The 27,586-nt window shown below is 36.0% G+C and overlaps 3 protein-coding genes across 6 annotated transcripts; all 3 read right to left on the bottom strand.

Moving 5' to 3' along the window:
- Positions 1 to 537: 537 nt before the first annotated feature.
- On the bottom strand, positions 538 to 22,877 carry LOC108606952 (moesin/ezrin/radixin homolog 1). Of its 4 annotated transcripts, XM_033294625.1 has the most exons (7): positions 6,252 to 6,335; positions 3,486 to 3,665; positions 3,264 to 3,395; positions 3,069 to 3,095; positions 1,824 to 2,978; positions 1,215 to 1,427; positions 538 to 1,132 (listed from the first exon to the last, which is right to left on the bottom strand). In XM_033294625.1, exons 1-7 carry the CDS (start codon positions 6,318 to 6,320, stop codon positions 968 to 970), a joined length of 1,941 nt encoding a protein of 646 aa, XP_033150516.1. In that variant the 5' UTR covers positions 6,321 to 6,335; the 3' UTR covers positions 538 to 967. The 4 variants fall into 4 exon arrangements, with proteins under 4 accessions (XP_033150516.1, XP_033150514.1, XP_033150515.1 ...); XM_033294623.1 differs by lacking the exons at positions 3,069 to 3,095; positions 3,264 to 3,395; positions 6,252 to 6,335 and adding exons at positions 8,852 to 9,002; positions 22,715 to 22,877; XM_033294624.1 differs by lacking the exons at positions 3,069 to 3,095; positions 3,264 to 3,395; positions 6,252 to 6,335 and adding exons at positions 8,852 to 9,002; positions 17,203 to 17,347.
- Positions 22,878 to 23,581: 704 nt separating this feature from the next.
- Positions 23,582 to 24,691, bottom strand: LOC108605809 (uroporphyrinogen-III synthase). Its single transcript, XM_017995613.2, has one exon. It carries the CDS (start codon positions 24,430 to 24,432, stop codon positions 23,608 to 23,610), a length of 825 nt encoding a protein of 274 aa, XP_017851102.1. The 5' UTR covers positions 24,433 to 24,691; the 3' UTR covers positions 23,582 to 23,607.
- Positions 24,692 to 25,157: 466 nt separating this feature from the next.
- Positions 25,158 to 27,559, bottom strand: LOC108607160. Its single transcript, XM_017997810.1, has 4 exons — positions 27,295 to 27,559; positions 26,897 to 27,229; positions 26,209 to 26,842; positions 25,158 to 26,154 (listed from the first exon to the last, which is right to left on the bottom strand). The coding sequence occupies exons 1-4, from the start codon at positions 27,393 to 27,395 to the stop codon at positions 25,252 to 25,254; spliced, it is 1,971 nt and encodes a 656-aa protein (XP_017853299.1). The 5' UTR covers positions 27,396 to 27,559; the 3' UTR covers positions 25,158 to 25,251.
- Positions 27,560 to 27,586: the final 27 nt, after the last annotated feature.

The following is a 27,586-nucleotide window of genomic DNA, read 5'->3' as shown; positions in this document are numbered from 1 at the left end:
TTATTGTTTAATTTAAAAACTCTTTGTTTGGTTTTTCACAATAGTTCGTTTTGTTGTTGTTGTTGTTGTAAGATGTTCAAGACAAAAATCAAGTATATCAAAATATAGCTACTATATATGGAAACTAATTTTATCTTGCCGATGATTTTTGTTTTGAACAATTTTATATTTGTATCCTTCTAACTCACTTATTTTTCGCTTTGTTTTTTGTTTTTCTCATTTATTTGTAATAATATTAATTAAAAATATTGTTTTCTCTTTTTTATATATTTTGTTTGTTTCTTGTTTTGTTTTTTTTTTTTGTTTGCTTTCGCTTTTGCAAAGTTAATTTAAAAAAACAATATATCAAGGTCTTATTCAATTATACAAATTTAAAAAAAAATAGTATTTATATAATAAAAATAATATTTATAACGGGGGAAAAAATGCAAATCGCTGTTGTTGTTTGTTGTTGTTGAATATTGTTGCTGCTGTTGTTATTGTTATGCTGTTTTTACTGTACTCTAAGTCTCTGTGCATGGATTTGCGTCTCTTTTCAATGCATGCACAGTCATAAAAAAAGGGAGGCAAAAGTTATAGGGGGCTTGGAAGAGAATGGGCGACGGAACGGATTTTAATATTATTGTTAGAACTGTAGTGATTTCAAAAATGATATGATTGTCGCTTAAGACAAGAAGTCTGTGGAAACGGACGTGCTTCTCTGTCTCTAGCTCTTTCTCTTTCTTAACCACACACGTTCTCTCAAAAAAAAAAAAACTTTCTATACACACACGTACGTTATAGTACAAGCTATGAAAATCGCGGCTTGATAAATTATTTAGCATATATATGTATTGTATTATTTCATATTTGTGTGCATAAGTGTAAGTGTGTAAAGCCTGCGACGACGTTATAGTTGTTGTTGTTGTAGTTGTTGGTGGTGGGGGATAGGAGTAGTGGGCGTGGCTGTTGCATGTATCGTGGCTCTTTACATGTTCTCGAACTGATCCACACGACGCTTTGTGTTGCCCTTGCGAATCTCACGCAGCGTCTTGTACTTGTCACGTCCCTGGCGCACATTCTCGCGATGAATCTTATCATTTGCCGTCTCTTTCGTTTCGTCACGTGACTGCGCCAGATCTTGCTTCAGTGCCTGTCAGTGTGTGAGAGAGAGAGAGAGAGAGAGAGAGAGAGTTAGTCTATAGAGCAATTGGCAGATTTTGGGTTGCACTTACCTTAAGCTGATCATGCAGGCGCTCATTGCGCTCGGCCAGCGTGCGTCTGTCCTCAATGGGATCCTTGATGTGCTCATCGGTGTCCAAATCGCGTGAGACATCGCCGCCAGCATCGCCATTCGTCATCTCCTCCTCATTCTCCTTCTCATCCTCGGTCACATGCAGATGCTGTGGCGTGGTTGAAGCAGCCAATAGAGCAGCAGCAGCCTCAGCCTGAAAGAATCAGAGATATATATTAGTAGTTGCATTAAGCTATCGATAGAGGGCAGCATCGATAGTACGTGATTATTCAAATCATCGATAATAACTATTATTGCCAGCTTGTTTTCCATAATTTCAAAATTTATCCATTTGGAATAAACTTTCACAAGACTTAAATGTTTTAATCTAATTGAATACTATCGAAAACAATTGATGCTACAATCGAAGCTATCGATATGCAATTTGATAGTGAAAAACCATTGATGCTCCAATTTTCGTTAATTATAAATAGTATTAATTTCAATACTTTTCCATACAATTGCCATAATATACATAATTGCTATTTGATAGTGGAAACCCGATTCTGGCATCGATAGTTTTCCATTTCTCTCTAACTGTTATCCTTACCTGCTTGCGACGTGCCTCCTCGACCTCATCTTGTAGACGCTTGGTCTCCTCATCCTTGGCATTGACTTCGTCTTGGATGCGCTGCACCTCTTGCTGCTTGGCCATGATTTCCTCCTCGAGCTTGGCCTTCTCGTAGGCCTCCATGTTCTTGGCCTCCTCCAGGCGCTGCAACATCGATTGCAGCTCCTTCTGGCGCAGCTCAAGCTCATCCTTGGCGGCCTGCAGCTGCTTCAGCTGCTCCTCCAGGCGACGGATCATTTCCTGCGCTTCAAGCAGATCGCGCTGCGAACGCTCCATCTCCTCTTGCATTTGCTTGAGGCGATCCTCATACTCCTGCTGCTTCTTCTCGGCACGCTCGCGTGCGGCCAGCGCCAGCTGCAGCTTCTCACGCTCCTGCTGTTTGGCGTTCTTCTCTTCGCGCGCCTGCGCCTTCATCTGCTGCACATCGATGGTGTCGGGCTTGCGACGACGCATATAGAGCTCATGGTTGCCCATGCAGAGGGCGAGAATGCGCTTGTTGATGCGAACACGCGGTGCAAAGAACATAAAGTCGGGCGCCTTCTTGTCGATGGGCTTGATGATGAATTTCTTTTCCGAGAACGAAATGTTACGTATCTCCGACCAGGGGAAACCGATTTTTGGCGTTAAGCGATCGTCCTGCTCATAGATGTTCAGGCCGAGCGCATCAACGCCCAGCCATAGATCGGTGCCCTTCTTGTTGCGTATCTCGAAATAGTTAACGCCATACATTTCCAAATCCTGGGCGATTTTCAAATACTCCATCATTGCATCTTCGCGCAGCATGCTGCGATGCTCTTGCCACCAGGTCATAATCGATTGCTCCCACTCATCCTTGGACATCTTGTGCTGATCGATGACGCGCTGCGGCAGCAGCCGATCGTTGGCCAGGAAACCAGCTGTGTGGGTCGTTTTATTGTGGTCGCCATGTCGGGCCTGGACAGCATATGAGGCCAAGAGCACCGATGTCTCCGGTGGGCAATAGATCTCGTCCGTCAATATGGCATTCTTCACTTGCAGATAGAACAAACGCAGTGTGATGTCCTGTATCAGCTCCTCGGCCACATCTTCCGGATAGAATTTGGCACGGAATCTGAACTGCAGTGGATTCTCCTTTTTCACATCTTGATTCATCACCTACAGAGAAAAACATAACAAGATTAATTTAGCATATATAACTTGTAGCAAGTGTAAATTCTTATTCAAGCCCAGTTTAGTTGGGTTTACCCATGTGGAGAACGGCATTGATCCAGTCTGTATGGAGTGCAAAAAAGTGCAAAAGTGCGCAGCATGTTTTAGAAATAAATTAATTATTAACAAATTGGCTAACACGAAAGAGAAGTACGTGTGGTTCTTGGGGCATGCAACAAGTATAAACTAGCAAAAGCTTTGGATTTGGATTTTTGGGTATTGGCCGCCCACCATATCGTCGGCATCATCATCCTCTTCACTTTCATCTGTTTGATTGTGTCCATTATTGTCTGCAGTCTTTTTATCCACATATTTCTTAACACGCTTTAAATATTTTATGGTCTTAATTGCTGGCGATTCAGGCTAAAACGTTAGATGTGATTAAAGCTATGACTAAACGCTAACTTGCTAACTAACTTAATGTCTTCGCCTCTGCTCTCTTCAGCTGCTTACCTTTTTGTATAGTTTAATCCATGTGGAATCACCTTTGGAGTCCGTATACTGCAGTCCAAAGAACCAAACCTCACGCAGACCAATCGTCTTCACCACCTGATCGAACAGTTGTTTGCCCGTCGTTGTCGACTGAATGGCAAACTCCAGTTCCGCATCCATTGTGGTGACGCGCACATTTAGCTAAAAGAGATAATAAATTTATACAAAATTAATAATTAAATATTATTTATGAGGCATGGGCTATGATGAAAATAAATATTGTTGGGTTCGTCGACAAAAGCAAAAACAAATTACTAATAGAGCTGTAAATAAACCCGCATAATATTTAAATTTCAAAGTATTTCTTGCTTAAAATTAACCTGTTTAATTGTTAGAAAAAAAAAAAATCTAACATGAAAAATATATTTAAAGTATTTGCTTTAGAAAATCGTCGTAAGCTAAAGGTAAACAAGAATTTTTAAAGAATTCTACAAAAGTACTTTGAAATTATATAGAGCGTACTTGAATTTATTATACAGATATATTTAGTAAGCTTTATATATTTATATATGATTTAAGGCTCTTTAGAATTTGGACTCATTGCAAATTTTTTGATTTTATGTTCAATGTTCAAACTATATTTTTAAATTATTTTGAATATTATTATATTTTATATTATTTTGAATATTTTTATATTTTTTTTTAATTATTTTTTATATATTTTATATTATTTTTATATATTATTTTTATATTATTTATATATTTTTTTTATATTATTTTTTATTTATTATTTATATTATTTTTTATATTTATTTTATATATATTTTTATATTATTTTATATTATTTTTTATATTATTTTCATCTTTTTTGCACTTGCTTATTTTATTTATTTTCTATATTTTTCCTCAATCATTTTCAGAATATGCATATATTTTATATATAATACTTGTTTTATCTTATTTTTTTTTATTTTTTTATTATTATTTATTGATTATTATCTTCTATAATAAATTGTTAATTTATTTCGCTTTGCTTTTTAGATTGGAGCTCATTTCTTGGACAAACCTTAAAAAAAATTTCTCTTGGTAGCGCGCGCACTTTTTTCCGCTTTTACTTTTCCCAACAGTTTTCCCCATCACTTTTTTTTTTTTTTGCATACATGTGACAGTTTGCTGATGCTTCCTCACCCCTCTGCTAAGCTAGACTAACGTCAATATGCTATCAATTGCTATCGCTGCTTTTTACTTTGTCTCTTTTTTTTTTGTTGTTATTGTTCGGCTTGATTGATTTTGCTTTTTTTGTTGCAGTAGTGTAGTTTTCCCACACATACACACACACACACACACACATAGACAAAAATGTCTAATTAGCTGACACGTGCACTTCTCACATGTTTAGCGGCTTTAATCCTTTGCCAACTGTTGGCAATTGTAACAAACAATTGATAATTGTGTCAATGTTGAGCCAATAAATAATATTATTAATATGATTTTTGTTGAATAAACAAATTGCTGATTCATTTATTATCAACATTGAAATTGTTGCATTCAGTCTAGTTAATTTCGTTTTGTTTCTATGCGCAATGCAAATCAAACGTGACACAATGCAAGGAAATTGAAAACGTTCATTTCAATCCAATTAACGTTTTTGGGTTAATGCACGTTGTTGTTGTTGCCCGTTGGCTTTTGTATTGAGTGTACGTGCAGCTTAGCTCTCTTGCCCCACTGTGCAATGTGCTTTTTGCAACGGAAACAGTCGCATAACCAACCAGTTGACGTCACTTTCCCCCCGCCCCGCCCCACACTGCATAACTAAATCCTCAACGTTATTTCTTTACTCCACAAATTTTGCGCGCATATTATTGATAGCAGCATGACAAATTGCTCGCTGCTATGCCAAATTATTGAGACAAAAGCGCAGACAAGACAACAAAATAAAATGACAGCTAACCACAAAAAATGTGCACTAAACAATTTGCAATGCATTTTAAGTTATGCTTGAGGTAATATCTTAAATGTGGTTTGGGGTATATAAATAATAAAGCGGTATATTTTAAACAAAATATTTTTGAACATTTACTAACGCGTGGGAAACATTTAAAGCGCAAAAATAAGTAAAAACATACAAATATATATCGAATATAAATATCAAAAAAATTATAACAAAATATCTAAATAATTAAATTGAATTGTATAAATAATAAGTGCATATTTTATATGATTAAGCTTATTTATTTCTGTTACAATATTGAGCTCTAACTATTAATTTGTAAAAATCTCAGCAACTTATATATTTTCTATATTAAGTTTCATATATATATTTATATTTCATATTATTTTATTTTATGTTTCAGCGCTAAAACAAAAATTTAATATGTTTGGCAGAAAGTTTTATATAAAATATTTGAAACGCAGCTTGTTAAAATTTTGTGTTTATTTTTTTTTATACAAATCTTTTTAAAAATATATTTTATCATATTTTTCAGAGCTTCAAAATAATTTATTCATATTTCAATTTATATTTATTTAAATTACCTTTTTTTTAATTACTTCAACTTGAATTATGAGAACTTTTAAAAGAATAAAATATGTATAAAACGAAAATATATTCAAAAATTCCCAAAAAATATATAATATATACATTTCCAGACGTTATCTGATTTACATTTCTACACAAACATCTAGACGCTAAACTATTTGGGCATGCAGAATGCTAGAGGGCGGACTTTCTTTCTTGCTGTAGCTTATAAAATATAAAATGCACTTGAATTTTAAGATTTTTCGCACCGTTGTTTTGGGCTTGACACTGCCGGCGTAGCGCGAGAGCCGCGCCCGGGTGTCGGAGACGACGACCATGTTGGGCAGCCAAGAGTTATTGCGTAGGTTATGAATTATTATGCGTTTTAATGGGCGCGTTTAAAGCGCCGCGCACACTTCGAAACACACACGCAACAACAAAATATTAAAAATAAATGTGCATATAATTATAATAATTTGGAACAAGATTTAGGCAAAAGTTCAAGCGCGTTGTGGTTTTTCACGTTGTCCAGCGACAACTGAGAAAAATCGAATGGGGACCAAAGCTTTTTATGAGAATGAAAACAAAGCAGCTTGGTGGTCAAAGAAGAACAGAGCATGTAATAAAATAGAGAACTAAAAGAAAATGCAAACAACTGTTCTGATTCACACACACACACACACACACACACACACACACAAAAGCAAAAGCAACAGCAACAGCTACTCATGCATTAGTTAGTCAAATAGAAAGAGACAGAGCGAACGACTAACTTGTGCTCTTTGGCGACACTTTTACTTATTAATGGATGTGAAATGGCCGCTTGTTGTAATTGTAATTGCATGTTAATTAGTCCGACTATAAATAGACAATAGACTCGCTCAACTGTCAGCTTGTAGCTTTTGTTGTCGTTGGTCAGCTTTCAATCAAAAGCAGCTGCACAATAAACTTTTGTTTAGTATTGTTGTTAAGCAATGTTTTTTTTTTTTATTATAAATAATAATTGAATTTCTACAAACACAATTTGTACTAAAGTTATTCAAAGCCAAAGCGAGCTCTTATATTAAGTTATTGGCAGTGGGCACGGCTTTGTGTGTGTGCAAACAAATCAATGTCAATCATACGACACGTTGGCCTGTCAGCTAAAGCTGCCATTAGACAAGCCTAGATAAACCAAATACCTTAAGACCTCAAGCTAAATATGCATTAATAACATGTGAGAAAGTAAGGCATAAAAACCATTTCACCACTTGCATAATTTTCAATATTTCTACTAAAAATTATTGTAGAAATTGTTAAATAAATTGTTCTAAAGCTTGTGGTAAAAATTGTTGTAGAAATTAACTTCTATATTTCTTTTATTTTGTTGTAGAAATTGTTAAATAAATTGTTCTTAAGCTTGTAGAAACAATTGTTGTAGAATTTATTGTAGAAATTAACTTCTTCTTTTTTTATTTTGTTGTAAAAATTGTTCAACAAATTGTTCTTAAACTTGTTGTAGAAATTGTTGTAAGAATTGTTGTACAAATTAAGTCCCAAACACATTTGTACACTTGCGTAATTTTCTATATTTCTTTCATTTTGTTGTAGAAATTGTTGTAAAACTTTTGAAGAAATTGTTGTAGAAGTCATAAAAGCTTGAATAATTTTCGATATTTCTCCAATTGGTTCTTGAAATTGTTGTAGAATAGTTAGAAATTACTTTAGAAATTACTGTAGAAATTGTAAAAATTATTGTAGAATTTGTTGTAGAAATGTATATAGAATATTTGGGGTATCTGCTTTGTTACCTTGTCAGCTTCAAAATTTACAATATTTTGAAATCTTATCATTTATAATAAATACCAAATTGACAATCATAAACTTGACTATAAAACTGTTTGAATAAAAAGCAAAAGTTAGTTAAATTAAAGATAGTCACTTTGACTGATTGACGAGCAAGGGGGCGCTTATTATAAATTAATTTAATGCGCTATATCACTGTCACATCAAATCAATCTGTCAGTCTGTCAACCAACTGACAAGCACACGCTCTCTGCCCCTCTCTCTCTCTCTCTCTCTCTTTCTCTCTGTCTATCTGTCTGTTGCTCTCTTTAGTGGTCTGACCTCGCTATCAATTGATTTAGCCAAGAACTCGTGGCAAGTGTCAAGTGCAAGTTTTTACTTATTTTATATTTCTAAGTGCACCAATGACGTCGTCACTTGCTTTCGCCGAAAAAATCGTTTACGTCATTGCTGTTACGTCTTTCGCTTGTGTGTGCGCCGCTTAGAAAAACCAAAAGCAATAAACATAGATGATTACGCTAAGACGTCAGGCAATTTGGCCAACAAGCTGATGACGTCTTCGCTTGTCAATCGGCAGCGATAAGCGCAGTTATTATTTTTATTATTATAAAGAAATTTAAAATTATAGTAAATTTCATTTTTAAGTCAAGGCTAAATTTTCATTCTAATTATTTTTGTTTTAAAAGTTAGCTATATACATTGAATTTTTTTATTTAATATTTCCAACAATTATATTTCAAGCTATAATATATATATATATATATATATAATAAATATTTATTTATAAAATTTATAACTTTTAGGACTATTATTTTTTGCATATATCTGTAGCATTTAATATTTTTTTTGTTAATATTTGTATTAACACAAAGTTTGTCCAATATATTTGCTTGAAATTCAAATTACCAAATTAAATTCTTCATCCATCTGAAGTCTATAAAGCTCTTTACTTATTTATAACCCAACAATCATAAAAATAAACCTACAACAAAATATAAAGAGCTTATCTACTAAAAATATTTGCAAGGGAAATTAAAAATTCGCTGTATAAAATATATTTAGGCACTTATCAGTTAAAACTTACCGATTTCGGCGACATTTTTGCAGCTTTGCTTCAACTTCAATTGCTTGGAATTTGTTTAAAGGTCAGAAAGGGTGGCAGACAACTTGTTGTTGTTCTTATTCTTTGTTTGCTTCTTGTACTTTAGTTGTTTCTACTACTGTGCTAAGTCAAACTGTAAAGAGAGAGCAAACAAAATATGTAAATTAGTTGGCAATTAAAATTAATAACAAATTGCAAGCTCACGCTCTTTTCATATTTTTTGAAAGTTTATTTTTGAATTTGTCACCTGGCACTGTGACAACAAATGAATAAATCGTGTATACAAAAGTTAAGCTAAATATGTTTGTTGGCTGCTGCTGGTCACAGATAAAAATAATTATAATATTTTGCAACGGAAATGCACAAAGTTGAAAAAGATTACAACAATATTTGGGGGGCTGGCCTTCAAAATAATAAAGTTTATCGTTTTAATAAAAAGCATATTAAATTTTTAATAATGTTATGAACTTTAGTTGAGCAGCTACAAAGTTTCGTTACCTTATTAACAAATTGACATTTTGGACTTAACGCAGCATTTGGAATTTGTAATAACGATTAACGTTTAAAAATGCAAATGTATAAAAATCTAAATGCAAAGAAATTCCAAAAAATATGATCATAATGACATCATCGCACTTTATCGCTGAACTTTACACACACACACACACACGCATGTATATAAATATAATTTATTTATTAACAATGCTAACAAAATAATTATATTTAAAGGTAGCGCTGTCCATTAACCTTGTCAAACGAAAAAATGTAAATTAAAAAAAAAAAAAACTCTCTAGGTAAGTGTTTACTGTATTACTCAATTGTTGTTAATTTTTTTTTTTTTTGTTTCGTTGTATGAGCTCATATATTTTATTTTGTGCCAGCTGTAAACGAGTTGCGACTCTAATCAGCACAGCGACAAAATTCCTTAGACTTGAATCAAACTGTAACGAAAAAAATTAAACTGACTCATAATAATATTTTAACAATGTTCAAAGCATCCTGCCCGATCGCCCGTCTTTGAGACTGTCATCAGTCGTCTCTCAGTTAAATGCGTCATTTCCCCACAAATAGTTGGATGTTTACTTTAATCTATAATTTTGATATGTTGTAGCAACATTTGCAGCTTTTTTTTATTTGCTTTTAACTTTAGCGACGTACAGCGGAAATGAAAGTGATTTAGCAATATATAGACGCATTGCTTTGATTTGGAATGACGCATGACAAAAAAGAGTTTCAAGGAAAAAATATGAAATAAATTAAAATTATTAAAAAACTTAGTTAACAAATTTACAGTGAAATTTGCTGACATAGTTTATTTATAGCAAAGATTATAGAAGAAAAACATTCATTGCCAATATTTATTTGTAAGTCAAAAATAAATTAGATTAAGCTTAGTGCTTTCAAATGTTTACTAAGCTGCATTTTTTTTAATATATACAATTTTGTATAATTTTATTTTATATTTTGAATACATTTTTTTTTTATTTCTATATTTTTTAATTTTAACTAAGCTGATTTTACTTAATATATAAAATTTTATATATTTTTATTTTTTAACTTTATATTTTTAATTTTTTATTATTTATATCTTTTTTATTGCTTTTGTATACTAAATAAATAGTTCTAAAATATTTGTATGCATTAGTTTTTTTTTTTTCTGCGAAGATTTTATTTTATAAATTTTAAGCATTTATTTAAACTATTTAGCTGCATTTTTGCTTCTTGCTCAATTTTTTTATTAAAATTTCAAGCATTTAAACTACTTGGCTGCACTTTTGTTGCTTTGAAAAATTTACATTTAAATTTTAAGCATTTATTGAAGCTACACTTTTGATTCTGTAGCTTTCTCATATAAAAATCAAATGCATTGTTAGTCTTATTATTTTTCGTCTTTGTTTTTTAATTGTGCAGTCCAGAGCGCTTGTTTAGCGTTAGTTACTAAATAAATTGTCCACCAGTTATGCATTTGCATAGCATTTACATAATTGAGGGCCTGGTTAACCCACGCGCAACATTTTTGTTCATTGTTTACGTTTTAAATATCCATTAAATGCATTTAATGGAATGAGCTCAAAAAAAAATCACGTTTATTGTTTGACCAGCGGAACCACGAAATACACACACACATATACAAACTAATGAGCGCAGACATGCAGCCTGAGTGAAAGAGAGAGAGAGAGAGAGAGCGCGCACATTGCGTATGCGTAACGCAACTGAAGCCAAATAACTTATAAAAGCGAAAATACAACAAAAAGCATTTGCTATCTTTTGCTTTTGTTGTTTTGTTTTCTTGCCGTTTTGCTTTTACCTTTCGTTTTCATTCAGCAAACAGACGATGGAGAGAGCATAATGATAATAACTGAACATTAAAATAGTTAAAACAATCATTTTTTTTTTCTCTACTTTGCTTGCTGCTTTCAGCGCCAAACTTTTAATTTCAACAATTAAGTCGATTGCTGGCTTTTAATGAAAAGCAGCCAACAAACTAAATTGTTGACCAACTAAACTGAATTTTTGTTTTTTCGCAGGCATAAATTAAAACAGAAGTTCATTAATCCTTAATGAAAAAATGTTTTATTAATTAGACAATAGTTGGACATTAACTGCTTCGAACTTGCTGTCAACTGTTTTATTCTAGTTTTAAATTATTTTATATCGAAGTGTGACAAATTAATATAAAAAATTAGGCAGAAGTGTTGCTATAATTAACACATAACAACAAATAAAGAAAGCTAAGAAAATAAAAGAGCAGCAGATTAATTTAAATTGCAAACTCATTGTTACAATTAATTTTTAATAAAGCAGCAACTGGCTTAGAAAATAAAAATTTAAAAAAGGAAAAATGTAATAAAATAAATATTATAAATGAAAAATAAAAACAAAAATCATAAGAAATATGTGCGAAAACTATAAAAAAAAATATACAAAAATTAAAATATAAATAAAGAAGAATTAAAAATGTTTTGCAAATTAATTAAGAAGTGAATTTCATGCTGAAAGTCAAAACAAAACTAAGCCCAACTAGCTTCTGCCTAGTTGCTTCAACTAAATAACAAATAAGTTCTATTAAATAGTACAACTAACTAGCTTATCACACTTTCAGCCACATGCTATCATTTATTTATTCAACATTTTATTTGTTGTGTATATTTTGTTGTGACTTCATCAATTTCATCACGCTGCTCAGCTCAGAGTTTGTTAATTGCTTTGGTCAATTTGTCAAGACATTTGGCTTATGCAAAAAAAAAAGCAAACATGCATGCGTATGTGTGTGCGTGTGTGTGTGTGTGTGTTAGTCATTTGTTTGGTAATTTTGAAGGGCAAAAAGTGAAGTGAAGTGACATATTTTGACAAATTTTTTCGCTTGTTTGCTCTACAATCAATGGAAAGTTTTTTTTTTCACTTTATTTTATAAACTACACTGAAGTCAATAATTAAATGCACTATGTAGTGTTTTTTGTTTTGTTTGTATGATAATCTCAATTAGGTCACAATTACATAACCGGCAATCGTGTTCGCTTATCAGCGGCGGCCGCAGTGTTGGCCACGTTAAGTGACTTTACGTGCAATTGAAAATTTAAATGCTTAACATTATTATTTTTACTTATTCGGTTTTTTGTTTGTTTGTTTTGTGGCTAATGTGCACACAAAATAAATAAATAAAGGGCATTCAATATAAGCTGAGCAGCATAAAAAGTAATATATATAAAAAATATATAAAAAATATATATAAAAAATATATAAAAAAATATATATGAAAAATATAAAAAATTAATTATATTGCTGCAATTTGCTTTATCGGATTGACTTAAGATGCATTCTGTGGATTTAAATACTTATTTTATTTATTAATTTTATTTTATTTTAATTAAATATTAATTTAATTTAATTTATTATATTAATTTTTTAAATAATTTTTTAAATAAAATATTTATTGCTGTTGTCTAAACTTTACAAATGTTTTTATTCATATAAAAATGTTGTTTTTTTTTTCAATAAATGGCCTTCTCATAAACTTGACTATTATAATTGCTTCACGTACTCTCGGTTATTTGAAAATTACAAATAAAAACAAATTCTATTGGTTTTTGTTTGCTGCCTCACAACGTCATTTCCGTTGGCAATTATTTTGGCCTTATTTGTACAATGAAATCATGTGCATATCTTATCTAATGTTGGCACACACACACACATACAAATACACATGTACTTGTGTCAATTGTGCGTGTGCATGTGGCGATTGCTCCAAAAATAATTTATATCTAACAATATTTTTTTTTTTTTTTTGTATTTTTTTTGGCCCACCCAACAACAAAAACAATTACAAATTGGCAAATAGCAAGCGACAAGACAATAGTGTTATAACAATTGGGTCGCATGTTCTTAAAAAATGAACGTGCGTGTTCTTCTCCTACACTGATAAGCAAAAACTTAGCCTGATTACTAACATTTGCTATATTTATCATTTACGCCAGTTAAATGATGTCGCCAACACCCAAAAAAAAAAAAAAAAAAAAAAAAAAAAAAATACGAGACAATAAAAAATTTGAATTTATGATGTGCTGCAATTGGGTTAAGGGTATTTTTTTTTTTTTTTTTGCAAACATATGATAATCAAGTGAATGCGACTTGGAAAGTTTTTTGGCTATTGATAAAAATTTTATTGTTAATTTAAATTACTTTATTGCAATAGTTTGAGCGCAAGTTGTTTGCAAATATAAAATAGCAATAAAATAAGTATTATTAATATAAAATTGCTAAATTACGAAAAAAAAATAAATGAGTTTTTTAAGCCAAAAAGGCATATAAATATACAAAGCTGTGCATAACCGACAGTGTGCTAGCCTGTAGAATATTTATATATTAAATTTTTTTATACAAACTAAGTTATTTTAAAGCTGTAACTAACTTTGCTAAACCTAAAAGAAAATTTAGTTGGTCCTAAGCGACAATGCGCGACGCTGTAATAATTTTACAATTTTAAGCAACTTAATTTATTTTCAAGCTATAATTTGTAGCTAAAATAGCTGACAGCACTAGCAGCTTTAATATGCTATTTATTATTAGTTTGCATTTAGCTTTCGTTTCAGTCAACATTAAATATTAATACACACACACACACACAGACAAAAGCTTTTTATCTGTGGTTATGAAACGCGACATTTTGTGCATGCAAAACTATTCGCAAAGCAACAAACAATTTAATGATGCAACGTCTATTGAGTTGCGAGCGATAGAGACAGAGACAGAGAGACAGACGTGACGTGTTGTCTCTCATCTGCCAGTCAGTTTTACTGTTATTATTTTTATTATTTGCAACTTCTTTTATGACAGCCAGCTCGTTAGCTAATTTCCAACAAAAAAAAACTTTATCGTTAAGCCAACTAAATACGAAAAACAAAAGCAATAAACAATAGCGCATACATATATACTAAAAAATGAGTAAATAATATGCGTGACATTGAGTTTTGAGGTTATGCATACCGATATGCAAGTCGCCAGACACACTTGATAAATTGTTAACTTTGTCATCAACAACAGTTATACATATAAACAATTTATATGTCGAGTCAAGGCAATGCAAGTTGCTTTATATTAACAATACAATTTAAAATAATAAAAAATTTATTTCAAGAGCAGTCGCAGCCAAATGCATTTAAATTTGTGTTTTTATTCTGCTTCCTATAATTAATTATTCAATAGAATATTAAAGCATTGCTTTAAATTAAATTAATGCAAAATATATTTCAAGCTAAATGCATTTAAATTTTGTTTTATATTTTTTACTATAGCGCAAATTTTTAAAATATTTAAAAGGCTTTTTATATGAAGTACTCTATATTTAAAATTTAATAATTTATTTGTAATATTTTTTAAATTATATTTTACAATATAAAGCGTTGTTTCAATTCAATTAAATTAATTTTATGCTTTTCCCCATATTAAAAATAGACTTTTCATTTATGTAGAAACTTCAAGTCAAATATAATTTATAGCCAATCTAACTACATATGCTTATCAATGACTAATTAATTGCTTTTATACACACACATACTCAATATATTCCCAACAAAGCCCCATAGGCAAATCCCACTAATCAATGCGGCTTCGTTTGATTTATGTTAGTCGAACTAAAGTAAAATTAGAGTAGCTAAAAGTAAATATTGTTGCAGCTAAAACAAATATTGTCAGCCCAGGTTGCAAGCACAGCTGTCATTAAAACAATATTGAAAGCAAAATAAACAAAAAAAAAAAATTAAGCTCACATGCAATAGAGCGCAGTGTTGTAAAACGTTTTTTAAAAATAAGTTATTTATAGCCTGAGTCAAAAGAAATCAAAGTACAGTCATTTAGTCATTAATTAAAAGTTGGCAACATAAAAGATGCTATCTAAATAAAGCTAAAGAAAATCAGTCATAGTTAGCTAGCTGCATTTTTAGCTGCTTTTAAGCTAGTTTAACTTTATTTTAAGCTCACTTTAAATAAACATTTAATGATGACTAAATATTTACTCTGATTGTTAAGCCTAGTCAACAACATTCCATAATTAAATGCCAGTTGAGTTATAACTGATGCATGATTCAGTCAAAAGCGGCGGCATTAAATATTTGTTTTTACTACCTTGAAGCCACTCAAATAAAAATAGAATTCAAATGAAAAAAAAATCACAATTCACACTAACGCCAAGTAACAAAAATAATTGCACAATTAGTCATTTTATCAATTAATAATTAACTATTTTTAAATATGTGCGTGCGAGTGCGAGCGAGAAGATTTATTGTTATTTTAACACCTTGAACTTTGATGCTAAAAAAAAAAGCAAAAGCTGCGCTAGAGCGAGATAGCAACAGCTACGTGCAAACGTGTTGTTTGGTAAGCATATTTGTAATGTAGTTGAAAAATTACACCTGTTGCCAAAAAATGAAGTATACATAAAATTTTGTTGATTTTTGCTTTTGACATTTTCGTTTAAAAAAACAACAACAACAACAAATAGCAGCAGTTTTTAATGAAAAATCAATGAAGCATTAACATAGAATTTTTGTTTCTTTTTTGTGGCTTATTGAATTTTTTATTTACTATTGTTGCTGACCTTCAAGCGCGGCTATTTGTTAGTTGAAATGGGCGCGTCTTGCTTTTGTTTAAATCAAAACAACAACAACAAATTTACATGGGATGCTGAAAGAAAGCTACAAGACAAAAGAAAGCTGCGGAATTTCAGCAATGCGGCCAACACTGGCCAATGGCCTAAGCCATAATGATAACAACAACTCAGCTGAGGCTACTCGGCAGCTCTCCAAAGAGAGCGAGAACGACAGAGAGAGCGCAACAAATGTTTTTTTTGGTTATGTACGCTTAATACTTAAACGCTTAATATTATAAATTAAAAATGCCAATTTAAATGGCAGTCAAACACGCAAGCCAACTCTATAGAGAGTAATAGTTAATACTTTGGTCATGCAATAATTCAAGTTGAAGCTCAAAAGAAAAGTAAAGAAAATGTTTGCTATATCAAATATTAAATCAAAATTTGAAACAAATTTAAATAAATATTTAAAAAAAAAATGCTTCACAAAAATGTGTAAGGTATAGCATATTTTTGTAAAATTATTTAAAACATTAAATCAAACAAGAATTTGTATAGAAAATATTCTAAAATAATTTTAAATGCATGCCAAATATTTTTAAAAATAAAATTAAGCAAATATTTAAAAAAAAAATGCATTTGTTATTCAAGCCTTTGCCATAATTTGCCATTTGCTTAGCATTTTTAACAATTTGGCTGTCTGTCGCGCTGCCTGCAAATTAATAAGCCAAGCAGAGAGTTGCTAAAGTTTATGCTTAAATAGACATAGGCTCTTGCATTTTAGTTTTGCTTTACAGTTAGTTAGCACAAACGCTTTGCTTTGGTCAAAACAAGTCGCGCAAGCAGCTTTTGCCGCATTTGAAGTGCGTCGCAGTCGCAGCGCTGCTCGCTGCTGCTGCTCGCTGCTGCTGCTGCTCGCTTGTCTATCAACTTGTTTATGAGGCCTTCTTTAGTCTCTATGGTTTCTATGTCCTCTGCTATTGCTTTTGTTGTTGTTTTTTAAACCTGACTATGCAGCGGCACTTGTGGATATTGCCATTACTGGTTGTTGTTGTTGTTATTATTATTGTAGCTGGTCAGTCAGATTTGCTGTTTGTAGTAGTTGCTGCTGCTGCTTGTTTTGCGCTTTTTTAGAAAGTATGTCAATTTAGAAAAGCCGTTGACTGGACAAGAGTCACCAACACACCAACACACACACACACACGTATATAGAGAGAGCATACAAGTTTTTGAAATGTATACGAACCCGCAAATAAAATCTGTTGCATTTATTGTTAATTTTTATTTGTTGCACAGACACTTAAACCACAAGCACACTCGAAAAAAATATTTGAAATATTGCAAATTTGCTGCGTTAGAGAGAGAGTCACAGTGAAAATTAATACCTTGCGTCTGATTGGAACGAGCGCGCCGTCGCGACTGTCAAATTAAATAAACGAGCTGCCGTTTGCCTGTGGTCAATAAGTCAGCGTAGAGCTAAAGCGAAGAGAGAGAGAGAGAGAGTGTAGGCATTCAAGAGAGCGAGCGAACGAGCGAAGCTTGCGCGAGTGAGTTATGGCCGACGAGTGTGAGTGAGAGTGCGGGCGAAGTTCGAAGCTTGAGCGCTGACTAAATTTTAATAATAGCACAACACACAGGAAACTCTGCTGAAGCAACGACGCAGCGTCGTCAAGCGAGAGTGAGAGAGCGCCCAAAGGCAGTTAATAGCAGCGAAGCAGGTAATAATATCTCACACACACACACACACACACTTGCAACCAAACAAACATGCATACATACATACATTTGTGATATGAGCAGCAGCAGCAGCTAAAGCAAAAGCATATCAATAACTGTGCATTGTAGTCTAAAGCGAAAGAGAGTGAGAGAGCGACTGAGTCAGAGCAGCTGCAATCAATTGATACTTTGCTTAGAAGCTTAATTTAACCCTGTACAGGTGCAAATGCAAACTTTACACACACACACGCACACACACATACACTTAAGACATGAGCACATCATGAAAAATATTTTTGCAGATAACCGTTGCCATCAGAGCACCCAATTTAGAACATTACGTCGTTTTGGGTTTATCAAGCAATTCTTTTTATATTTCGGCGTCTGCTTCTTTACAAAGTTGTGTGGCGATATCATATAAAATTATTAAAAGGAAACAAGCAAAGCCGCATGCGCGCTAAGATTAAATACACTTGCAGAAATTAGCGCTTAGTTCTTGGTATAGTAATGAATTTTATATAGCGAAATTTGAGTGTAGAGTGCAGCTCAATTACAAAAAGAAATGAAAACGTTTAAGAGCGACCAAAGCAAAAAGAAGAAGAATAAATGTCTGCATTCCATTATACTTTGCGTATGCACTCTCTCGCTCCCTCTCTCTTTCGCTTTCTTGCATTGCCCCCACGCAATGAAAGAAGATCACAGTTAACGTCGCTGTCGCTGCCGCTGTCGCCTCTTCATTGTTGTTGCTATCCACAGCTTTTCGCTGCACGCAATGTACTTAAAGACATTTGTCGACAAATGTGTGTATGTTAGATAAGATAAGGGTAAAGAGAGTGTTGGGGGGGAGACGCAGTGTGTTAGGGTGGCGCGTAGAGTTTCTGCGGAGGTCGCTGGGCCATTTGACCCACTAACACTAACAAGCAGCCTTAAAAGTCGCAACAAGAGTTGTTAAGTGGGTGAAGGGCAGAGTTCTGATTGGATAGAGCCACGCTGCTGATATTATTTTTATTATTGTTGTTGATAGCGCACTTTTAAGGCGTTGCCAACGAGCAACATTATAATACATATGCATAAATGTCAACAGTTTATTTTATGTTAAACACACACACACACTCAGCTTATACTCTTCTTTTTGTAAAGTTTGCGCTCTTTGCGTTCACTAGCACCAAAACCAAACCACGTGCAAAACAAAAGCAAAAAAAAAAAACAGAAACAGAACTGCACTCACAGAAAAAATCGGCAACAAAAACAGTTGCTTTTTGGTTTATATGTATTGTATGTTTTACATATGTGTAAGTATGTATGTGTTTAGTCGTCGTCAAGTTTTTGCTTTCTGCGTTATCCGCTGACTGCACGTACCGAAAGCCAAATGCGAAATGAGTTAACGTCGCAGCGCAGCGAGCAGCGAGCGAACAGCGCAGCGCGTAGAGCGACTGCTGTGCGAGCGCCGCACAGCGTTTTTATCTGTGTGCAACAACAAACCAGTGGCTTGGTGAGGCTTTTTGTTTGACGAGCAAGCACCAAGAGTGGGGAAACAACAGGAGCTGGCGGGGAGAGGGTGCAAAGTGTTGGCTTTCGTTTCTCCCGAGATGCTTCACAAAAAATTTAATGGCCGGCGAGCAGCCCAAAAAGCAAGTCACGCGGCTGGCTTGGAGCATCACACACACACACACACACATACACATGTATATGCGCATACTCTACTCTACATGTGTGGAGAGTGAGAGATCGCTGAGCGTAACAAGTGTCAGAGAGTTAAGCGGGGGGGCCGGGCTGGCTGCTGTTGTTGTTTGCTGCCAGGTGGCAACGCTAGGGTGCTTTGAAATTTGAAAGCAAACGCCTCTTAACGTTTATTTTATTTTCGTTTGTTTTGCTGTTACGTAACGCCGCCCCAGCGTTAAGCTCTCTATACGAGACTCTCCGCGCCGTTGACGCGACTCTGCACCCGCTTAACTAGTCAAGCGCAACGAACAACTCGTTTTGGTTAATTAACATAAAATACACAGCATGCAAACATACAACAAAACACACTTGTTGCACAAAAGCCAGCAGCTCCGCTCTCCCCCCTTCCCACCGATAGCTGCTAAATAAATGAAAATAGTATAAATACTTGTAAAAATGAGAAAGCACTCGACGCATGAGCAAACAAACGAGTGAGAGTGAGCCGCAGCGGCGGCGCAGCAGCAGCAGTAGCAGCAGCAATGACGACGACTGCGCAGCCGGCAAATTGTAAAGAGAGCATGGAGCACAGAAGAGCGCGCGCATACACGTGATACGATTCACTCACACACACACACACAAACAACTTTAATGTACAAAATTTTCAAGTTCGAAAAGCTCTCAGCGCATCAATGTCTGCACTTAAAATGCAAATTCGAAAATCTATTTAAAATTGTTCTTGTCCAAAAATATACATACATACATGTGTGTGTACTTACTCATGTATTTACACAAGTTTGTCTGTGCTATATTCTTTTTTTCATAAATAAAATTTTAGCAAGCAAGCGTCGTCGGCGTAGCCAATTCGATGACGTCAGCGCGTCTGTTGGCTGCTTGCGTTTTTGTGCAAATTTCAATGCCAAAACAGAAACAAAACAGCAGCAGCAGAGGCGCAGCTGTATAATCAAGGCAACAACATTAAGACAGTAGGCGCAACAATATTCATAGTAATAAGCGCATGAATCATCAAAAACTTTAAACTTAGCGACGACGACCATCAATATAGCAATATACATACATATTAATTACATTTTATTTGTTTATGAATAATATCTATTGTGACTGCGTGTATGGGCTGAAAATGGCAACGCTGGCACCTAAAACAGGTTTATATTGCTGTTTGGCCTGGATGAGCAACAAGTAAGAGCCACGTAAATCACACAAACTAAGCTCTGGCTATTTGTACAGAGAGCGAACTAAAAAGAGAGTAAAAGAGAGTGAAGACCACCGTACAGAAGAGCGAGCGCGCGCGCGCTTCTGAAAAACGCTAGAGGATGCACAGCATCCAGTTTTGGTCATGTTTAAAAGCAAATTACGAATCGTTCTACTTTTAAACGATAAATCAAATAATGAATGAATACACAAACTAACCAAACACACACACACACACACACACTCATACTGACAGCAGGCAAAGAGCGCGGGCGTTGGCGTTGTTAGTTTTTTTGTGTGAGTGAGTGAGCGTGTGTAAACAACTAAGCAGCATCCGCTATTAAATCACCTGCATGCTTGCGCGCGCTCTCTTAGTCTCTTTGCATTAGTGTTTAGTGTGGGGGAGAGCGAAGGTGAGTTAGCCGCGCAGCAGCAGCGCTGTTGTTATTTTGTTGAAAATGGGCCAAGCGCTCAAAACAGCCAACAGCAAAGAGAGTGAGAGAGAAAATGAGAAAAATATGTGTGGATGCGCTGCCTCTTGCGCTGCGGCTGAGGCTTAGCGTTAGAACTTGGGTGTCCCATAGGCGGCTTTGGCTTTGCGGTTTATTTCAGTTTTTTTTTGTATTTAATATGCTGTGGTTTTAAAATGGGTCAGAGCTGGCTGTTTAGCAGATTAAATGCAAATAAATATAATTTATTTTGTTGTAGTACAATTTGTTAAACTAATTTTTGCAGGGTATTGCAATAGCGAATTAAATTTTGCTTTATAAAAAATTATGCTCGTCACTACGGCTTTCTCAATAGCACAAAACAAACCGTTACAAATAGCTTGGGAATGTCATCATGAGAAGATGCTGGACAAATCCAAAAGAACCAGAACAATAAATACTAGCGCGCTTGACTAATGTACCGGTTCAATATAAAATGAAACAGAAAAAAAAACGAGCAAAGTACACAAACATATGTATGTGTCTGTATGTGTAACAATACATACAAACATAAATATGTACACGTGTAAAAAAAAAGCTTAAACAAAACGACAAGAGGTGACTTCTAACTGGAAAATGCGCCTTTATGCTAATTAGATAATATTGCTGCTAGTTGGACTTATGTACATAGTGTGTAAGTATGTACACACGTATGTGTGTATATATGTGTGTTACGTTGACATATGATAAAGACGGAAGTGAGCGCGACTTGCAGACACAAAGGAAAGACAGTAACCCAAGAACTCAACAGCGTTAGTGCTTGTATGTATTTGTGACTGTGACTGTAACTGCGTGTGGAAAAACTTTCAACATCGTTAATGTTGGAAAAACGGTGGTTGACTGCAATTTTCACACGCTTCTATACAATTGCAATACATATACATATGTATATGTATGTATGTAGGTAGCCGCCGGGCAAAAATAACGCCTTGACGCTTTTGTTGTGATTTATGGCAGCTGGCAAAAAGCAACTTCACAACGAAATGTGTTTAACTCTTTCACATACATAATATGTAAATCTATGTGTATGCATGTTAATTTTCTGTCTCGCTCTAGCGCAAAGCGCACGCGCTAACAACTTAAAGGCGACCCTCACACTCACTCAAGCTTTGGCTTTGCAATTCAAAAGTTTAACTGACTTTTTGGCGAATTTAATTTTAAAGCTGCAGCGAAGAGAGCGCCAAAAGTTTACTCACACACACACACACACACGCTGCGTTGTGTTGAGCATGTTGGTGTTGGCTTGCTTCATGTTTTGTACAACTAAAAACACAATAATTCTAATAAGTATATTTACATACGTTGTTTGTATGTTTTGGCAGCAGTGCAAATTTAATAGCAACATATGTAAATATCTAAAACGGTTGACACAGCGTTTATGTACAGGCCGGTTAATGACTCACTCAAACCAATTGAACTCAAGTCGCTCTCTCACACACACACACACAAATACATGGGCGACACTGACGCCGCGCACACCGGTATTTCAACATTGCGTTACACACTCTCATTTCGTTTGCCCGATTCTTGCTTTTGCTTTTCATGTCATCTCATCACACAGCGTTGTTTTTTTATTTTTATTTTTATTGCCTTCATGATCATACACAATTATATAGACATTTGCCTATGTATAAGATGGAAATAGGTGTAAGGCAATTAGCTTAAAATTTAAATCACACTCACCTGCAATTTCGGCCGTACACGGACACGACACTGACACTGACGCACACACACACACGCCGGCACCCAAAGAGTGTTTGCGTGGAGTTCTGGAATTTATGTTTTGCTCTAGCCGATTACACGTTGAGCAACAAGAAATACTGTCGATTATTTATGATTTATTGGGGCTAGTAAATGCGTAGAATCACACAAAAGTAGGAACGAAAAAAAAAATAATATAATAAAGTTGCTTTAAAAAATTATAGTTGTGTCGTTCTAGGGATGTGCAAACTAATCGCCTAAACGATGAACATCGGAGTTTATTGTTGTTCGTAATATATCGAGTCAGCAACATGCTCGACCTGTGTGATGTATCGAGCTGCGATATTTGCTTGATCGAGCTGCTCTTCCAATTCTCTTTCAGTAATTTTAAAAAGATAAAAGTGCAGCCAGAAAACTTAAAAACAAGTTATAAACGCAAGAAATGTTTCACCGAACGACAACTGCTGCGCAGCGAGTACGAGTATAAGTAGTTAAAGTTAAATATTTTTAAAGATAACGGCTATAAATTCTAGCTTTCTTAAATAAAATGAGCTATTTCAGACAATTTAGCGACTTTTTATTATCGATTGGCGGCAGCACTGGATAAACCGCTGTTGCTATTTCAAAAATAAGAATGTCGAACAGAGTGTAAATTTAGATTCGAAAACAAAAAGCAAGAAAGAAAACACAATTTTATTCAGCTTCGATTGAGGTGAGAGTGAGAGCTGGCATCAAAAATAACTTACACAATGCACAATATCAAATGCTGGGCTCACTAATTTTGTACTCACGGAGGTCACATAGCAAGAAGAAGAAACAAAATATATAATATAAATAAAAGAAAACAATTCGCTTAACTGTACACTGTATTGTAACTAGGCCATGTCAGCGGCAGCGGCAGCAGCGCGCTCCCGCAGCAAACGCTCTCGACTATCCTGCGGATTGAGCAGCACCTTCACCAAATGCTCCACCGTGGGACGCTCCGCCGTACAGAAGACTTTCATGCCCAGATTTTCCAAAGCACGCCGCGTGCTGGGACCAATGGCCACCAGCTTCCACTGATCCGTCGCTATGTTGTGCGCCTTGAAGTACTCATGGGCACAGTTGACGCCAGACGGCGAGAAGAATGCCATGAACTCAATATTCTCCTCCTTCAGAGCACGCTCCATGCACTCGGCCAGCTGCGGATTGCACTTGGTCTCATACACTTCACAGGCGTCCACACAGAAGCCATTCTCCGCCAGCTTGGAGAGCAGCGTGTCCGTTGCCAAATTGCCGCAAGGCAGCAGCAACGGCAAATTGCGCGATCCATCAAAGGTGTCCACAATGAAATCTCCCAGATTACGTGCATTGCCCGTCTGCTTGCCGTGGGTGAAGAGCTGCTGCAATGTGCTCAACGCCAGATTGTGCGTAACCTCGCCTACGGCATAGTTATGCAACAGTTTCCAACCGCCCGGTAGCTCCGCCAGCTGCAGAGCCTCGGCGACAGCCTCCACGCAACGCGGACTGGTGAATATGATGCCGGCATATTTATCCGGCGTCTGCAGCTTGGCATGCAACTGGTCAAGGTTCTTGAAGCCAAAGCTCAGCGTCGGCACGAACAGCGGCTGAAAATTGTGTCCCAGCAGTGTCTCGGCGTAAACATCTGTGCTTTCCGATTCCGATTTGAAAATAATAACTGTGCGCTGGCGACTGCTCATGCTGACCGGACGCTCTCTCTTGAATTTTCTGTAGACACAGTTATAGCTATAGCTATATACAGCAAATGAGTTCAAACTGCAATTCCGTTTACTTTTGCCTTGGATGCGGTGCCAAATTTATTTGTTGTTGCAACTTGAAACAGCGCAAATGCTAATAGCAACAAAAACAACAACAATAAGTAAAAGTACAGATAAACAGCTGTGCGCCGGCCGGCAGCTCAGTGCTGCCACCTGTTGTTAAGTAGAGCTGGGGGGCAGTACTCCTAATGCGCACTCAATTTAATTTTAAAAATTCAACTAACTGTTTACTGCTGCTGTCAATTTGGTTTATATTTATAGCATTTAAATTAATATGAAAAAAAATTCAAAAGCTAGCTACGTGTATTAAAAATTTAAATCAAATACATTTTATTACTACAAATATCGATAGCAGTGTATCGTTGTTGGTTCATATGAGCGCACACAAGTCGCACAGCATTTTAGCTTAGCAGCTATTGCAAATTATTTTTGTTTTTATGCAAAATATTGTAACTCTAATCTACAAATATATATTTTTACATTTATTGCTACAAATCTACAATTAAATTATTCTTCATATGCAAAGATTTTATTGTACAACAATTCAAGCGCCTTTGTTTTGAATTTATGCCCAAAATTTTGAATTTTTAATTGACTCAAATTCAAATTTAAAATCAAGCAACATTTTTAAGCTTGTTCAAGCGTATATAGTTCATTTAATTCCAAAGTATAGTTGTTGTATAATAAGCGAAAAAAATAATATTGTTAACTAGTCAAATACAATTCCCAAATGGTCAATTCTCAGCCGCTGCTCGTCTGCGTAGCAGCGCTGTTGCGATCCATCCAGCGGCGCAGCAGATCGCCTGGTTGCAAATTGTTATTGCTATTGCCATAATTTGTATGGATGAGTGAGGGCGATGCCAGCGGACTTGCAAGCGGACGCTGAGCTGCGTCTTCCCAGAAGAAGCTGCTCTTAGCCGTTGAAGCTGGCGGCGGCGCTGAGGCTAGCCGGAGATCCCAGTGTGGCCGGCCGGGCTGCGACTCAAAGCCAGAGGATTGCGAAGAGCTGCGCGAGAGTTGTTTGTCCTCATAACACTGCAGCAGATTGCCAGTGTGAGGTGGCTCCAAAAGATTGGGCTGGGCGCAGTTGGCCTGCACCCAGGCGCTGACATGTTGCTGCTGATGATGTTGCTGATGCATGGGCAGACGTGAGGGCAGCAACAGTGATGGTGGCGCATGGTGAAGTGGAGCTTGAGTGGAGCGCGTAGGCAGACGCTGCACAGAACTGGGCTTGAGTAGACTGCTGCGTTGCCAAGAAGACGTTAGACCGTCGTCCATCAAGCTGCCACTCATGTCGGCATAAATGGGCGACATGGGTGGCTGGCGAAATCTGGGCGTGGCAGACATACGTTGCGCCGTCGATAAATGCAGCGAGTCCAATGACAGCACCGAGGGTGCTACCTGACTGAACGCTTTGCTGGCTGTGGGCGTGGGCGTGGGTGAGGCGAGCGAGGGGGTTAAACTATTGTTGGCAGTGCTTAGCTGCTGGCTGACCATGCTCATGGTTTCATCATCGCTCAGCTGCTCGTCCGCGCAGAGACGATGGAAACTATCGCCAACAGATTCATTGTGCGAGGAGTGCAGCAGCTGCTGCTGGGAGCGATGATAAAGCAAAATGCAGAGTGTAGCCAAAGTGAAGAGCAACTGCAACAAGACAATGGGATAAGCAAGGAAATTAAATGATGAAGCATTACTTACAGCAATATATGTATCCAGACGCAGCAGCGAGAGCATCGCATAGCTGCTCCATAAGCTCAGCAGAAGCGTAACGCGCGTAAACTTCAAGCCAACGCACAAATGATGCACAAAGCTTAAAGCCATGATGGCATATGGATAAACATCAATAAAGCAGACGCTCAGACTCGACTGCAGCTGGGTGAGGCCCAAGGAGTAGAGCAGCATTTTAATAAAAGTGCTGCAAAAGAGCAGGCACTTGCTCAAGCGCGGCTGCTCGGCCAGAAAGTTAGCGCCATAGTCGATGAGCACGCGCAGCAAAGTCAACACATGTGAGTAGACAAAGTACAAAGGTTCGGCAAGCTTAACGCCCAGCAGCGCTTCGAACTGTGCGCGTGTTGCAGGCGGCAGACTGCAGAGCAAGCAAATGAGTTGCAGCAAGCTGAGCAGCAGCATAAGCCGTTGCAAGCGTCGCAGTCGTTGTTGTTGCTGGACGCGCGCCAGGCGCTTGAAGTGCGGCTGCTTCAGCAGACTGGCGCCCTTCATATAGAGATTCAGCAGCGTTGAGCTCAGCACAATTTTCTTCTTCTCGCAGAGCACTTTGTTTACATGACGCTCACAGCTGGCGCAAAGCTGAAACTGTTGCTCCAGCTGCTTCCTGCAAATACAATTAGTTAATAAATTGCTACAAACGCTTGTTAAAACAATTTACTTGTATTGCTTTAGCTCCTGCTCAAAGCGTGATTCATGTCGCGGCTCAAACTGCGCTAGCTTCTCAACCTTCAAGCGCTGCGCCTCATTGCACTGAGCGCAGAGTCCATTGTTACGCGCCATTGACGGCGCCGCTTGTGTGCCCTGCATGGCATAGTTTGTGCTTTGTTCGGAGCGTGAGCTATCATTGCATATATCACGATTGTAGTCACCGTCCTTTTTGAAACCATTGTACTGCTCGCAGTCGCTGCAGGTCCAGCTATTGCGCTCCGTATATGCCACTTGTGTGTCTTTGTTGCAGAACCAGCAATTCACCTTTGCCGGATAGCGGCAGCTTCACACAAACAATCACATTTAGTTGGGTTAGCTATACTACTACATACACATTTTTATACTTACCGCACATTTATATATAACTTATGCAGCAAAAGCGCGCCCGCAAATATTAGCGCCAAAATTGGCATTGCACTGGTGGCAACTAATAGCAGCGTCGCTTGCATTTTTATTTTTTTGGCAGTGTTTGTTTGTTAATCACAATAAATTAATTCATTAACTTATGGCTAGTTTGTATTTTATATTTGCTATATTTAGCAAACAGCACGCGTTTGCCAACTAATAAACCGCTAGACGCGAACGGTTCGCTCATTTCGCTCAAATGAACGCCGGGCAGTCATCGAAAGAGGGAATCGCT

The sequence above is a fragment of the Drosophila busckii genome, chromosome X (assembly GCF_011750605.1).
Source record: "Drosophila busckii strain San Diego stock center, stock number 13000-0081.31 chromosome X, ASM1175060v1, whole genome shotgun sequence".
Classification (NCBI taxonomy): domain Eukaryota; kingdom Metazoa; phylum Arthropoda; class Insecta; order Diptera; family Drosophilidae; genus Drosophila; species Drosophila busckii.
Note: the sequence above shows the minus strand (reverse complement) of the source record. Positions and strands in the feature narration are given on the sequence as shown.

Excerpts from the sequence above, each read along its gene's own strand:
- LOC108606952 (XM_033294625.1), bottom strand. The coding sequence starts at position 6,320 with ATGGTCGTCGTCTCCGACACCCGGGCGCGGCTCTCGCGCTACGCCGGC. Across the intron at positions 2,979-3,068 it reads CAATGCCGTTCTCCACATGG|GTGATGAATCAAGATGTGAA; the intron begins GTAAACCCAACT and ends TTTTCTCTGTAG. Across the intron at positions 1,133-1,214 it reads GCCTGCATGATCAGCTTAAG|GCACTGAAGCAAGATCTGGC; the intron begins GTAAGTGCAACC and ends ACACACTGACAG.
- LOC108605809 (XM_017995613.2), bottom strand. The coding sequence starts at position 24,432 with ATGAGCAGTCGCCAGCGCACAGTTATTATTTTCAAATCGGAATCGGAA.
- LOC108607160 (XM_017997810.1), bottom strand. The coding sequence starts at position 27,395 with ATGCAAGCGACGCTGCTATTAGTTGCCACCAGTGCAATGCCAATTTTG. Across the intron at positions 27,230-27,294 it reads AAGTTATATATAAATGTGCG|CTGCCGCTATCCGGCAAAGG; the intron begins GTAAGTATAAAA and ends GTTTGTGTGAAG. Across the intron at positions 26,155-26,208 it reads GTCTGGATACATATATTGCT|TTGCTCTTCACTTTGGCTAC; the intron begins GTAAGTAATGCT and ends GTCTTGTTGCAG.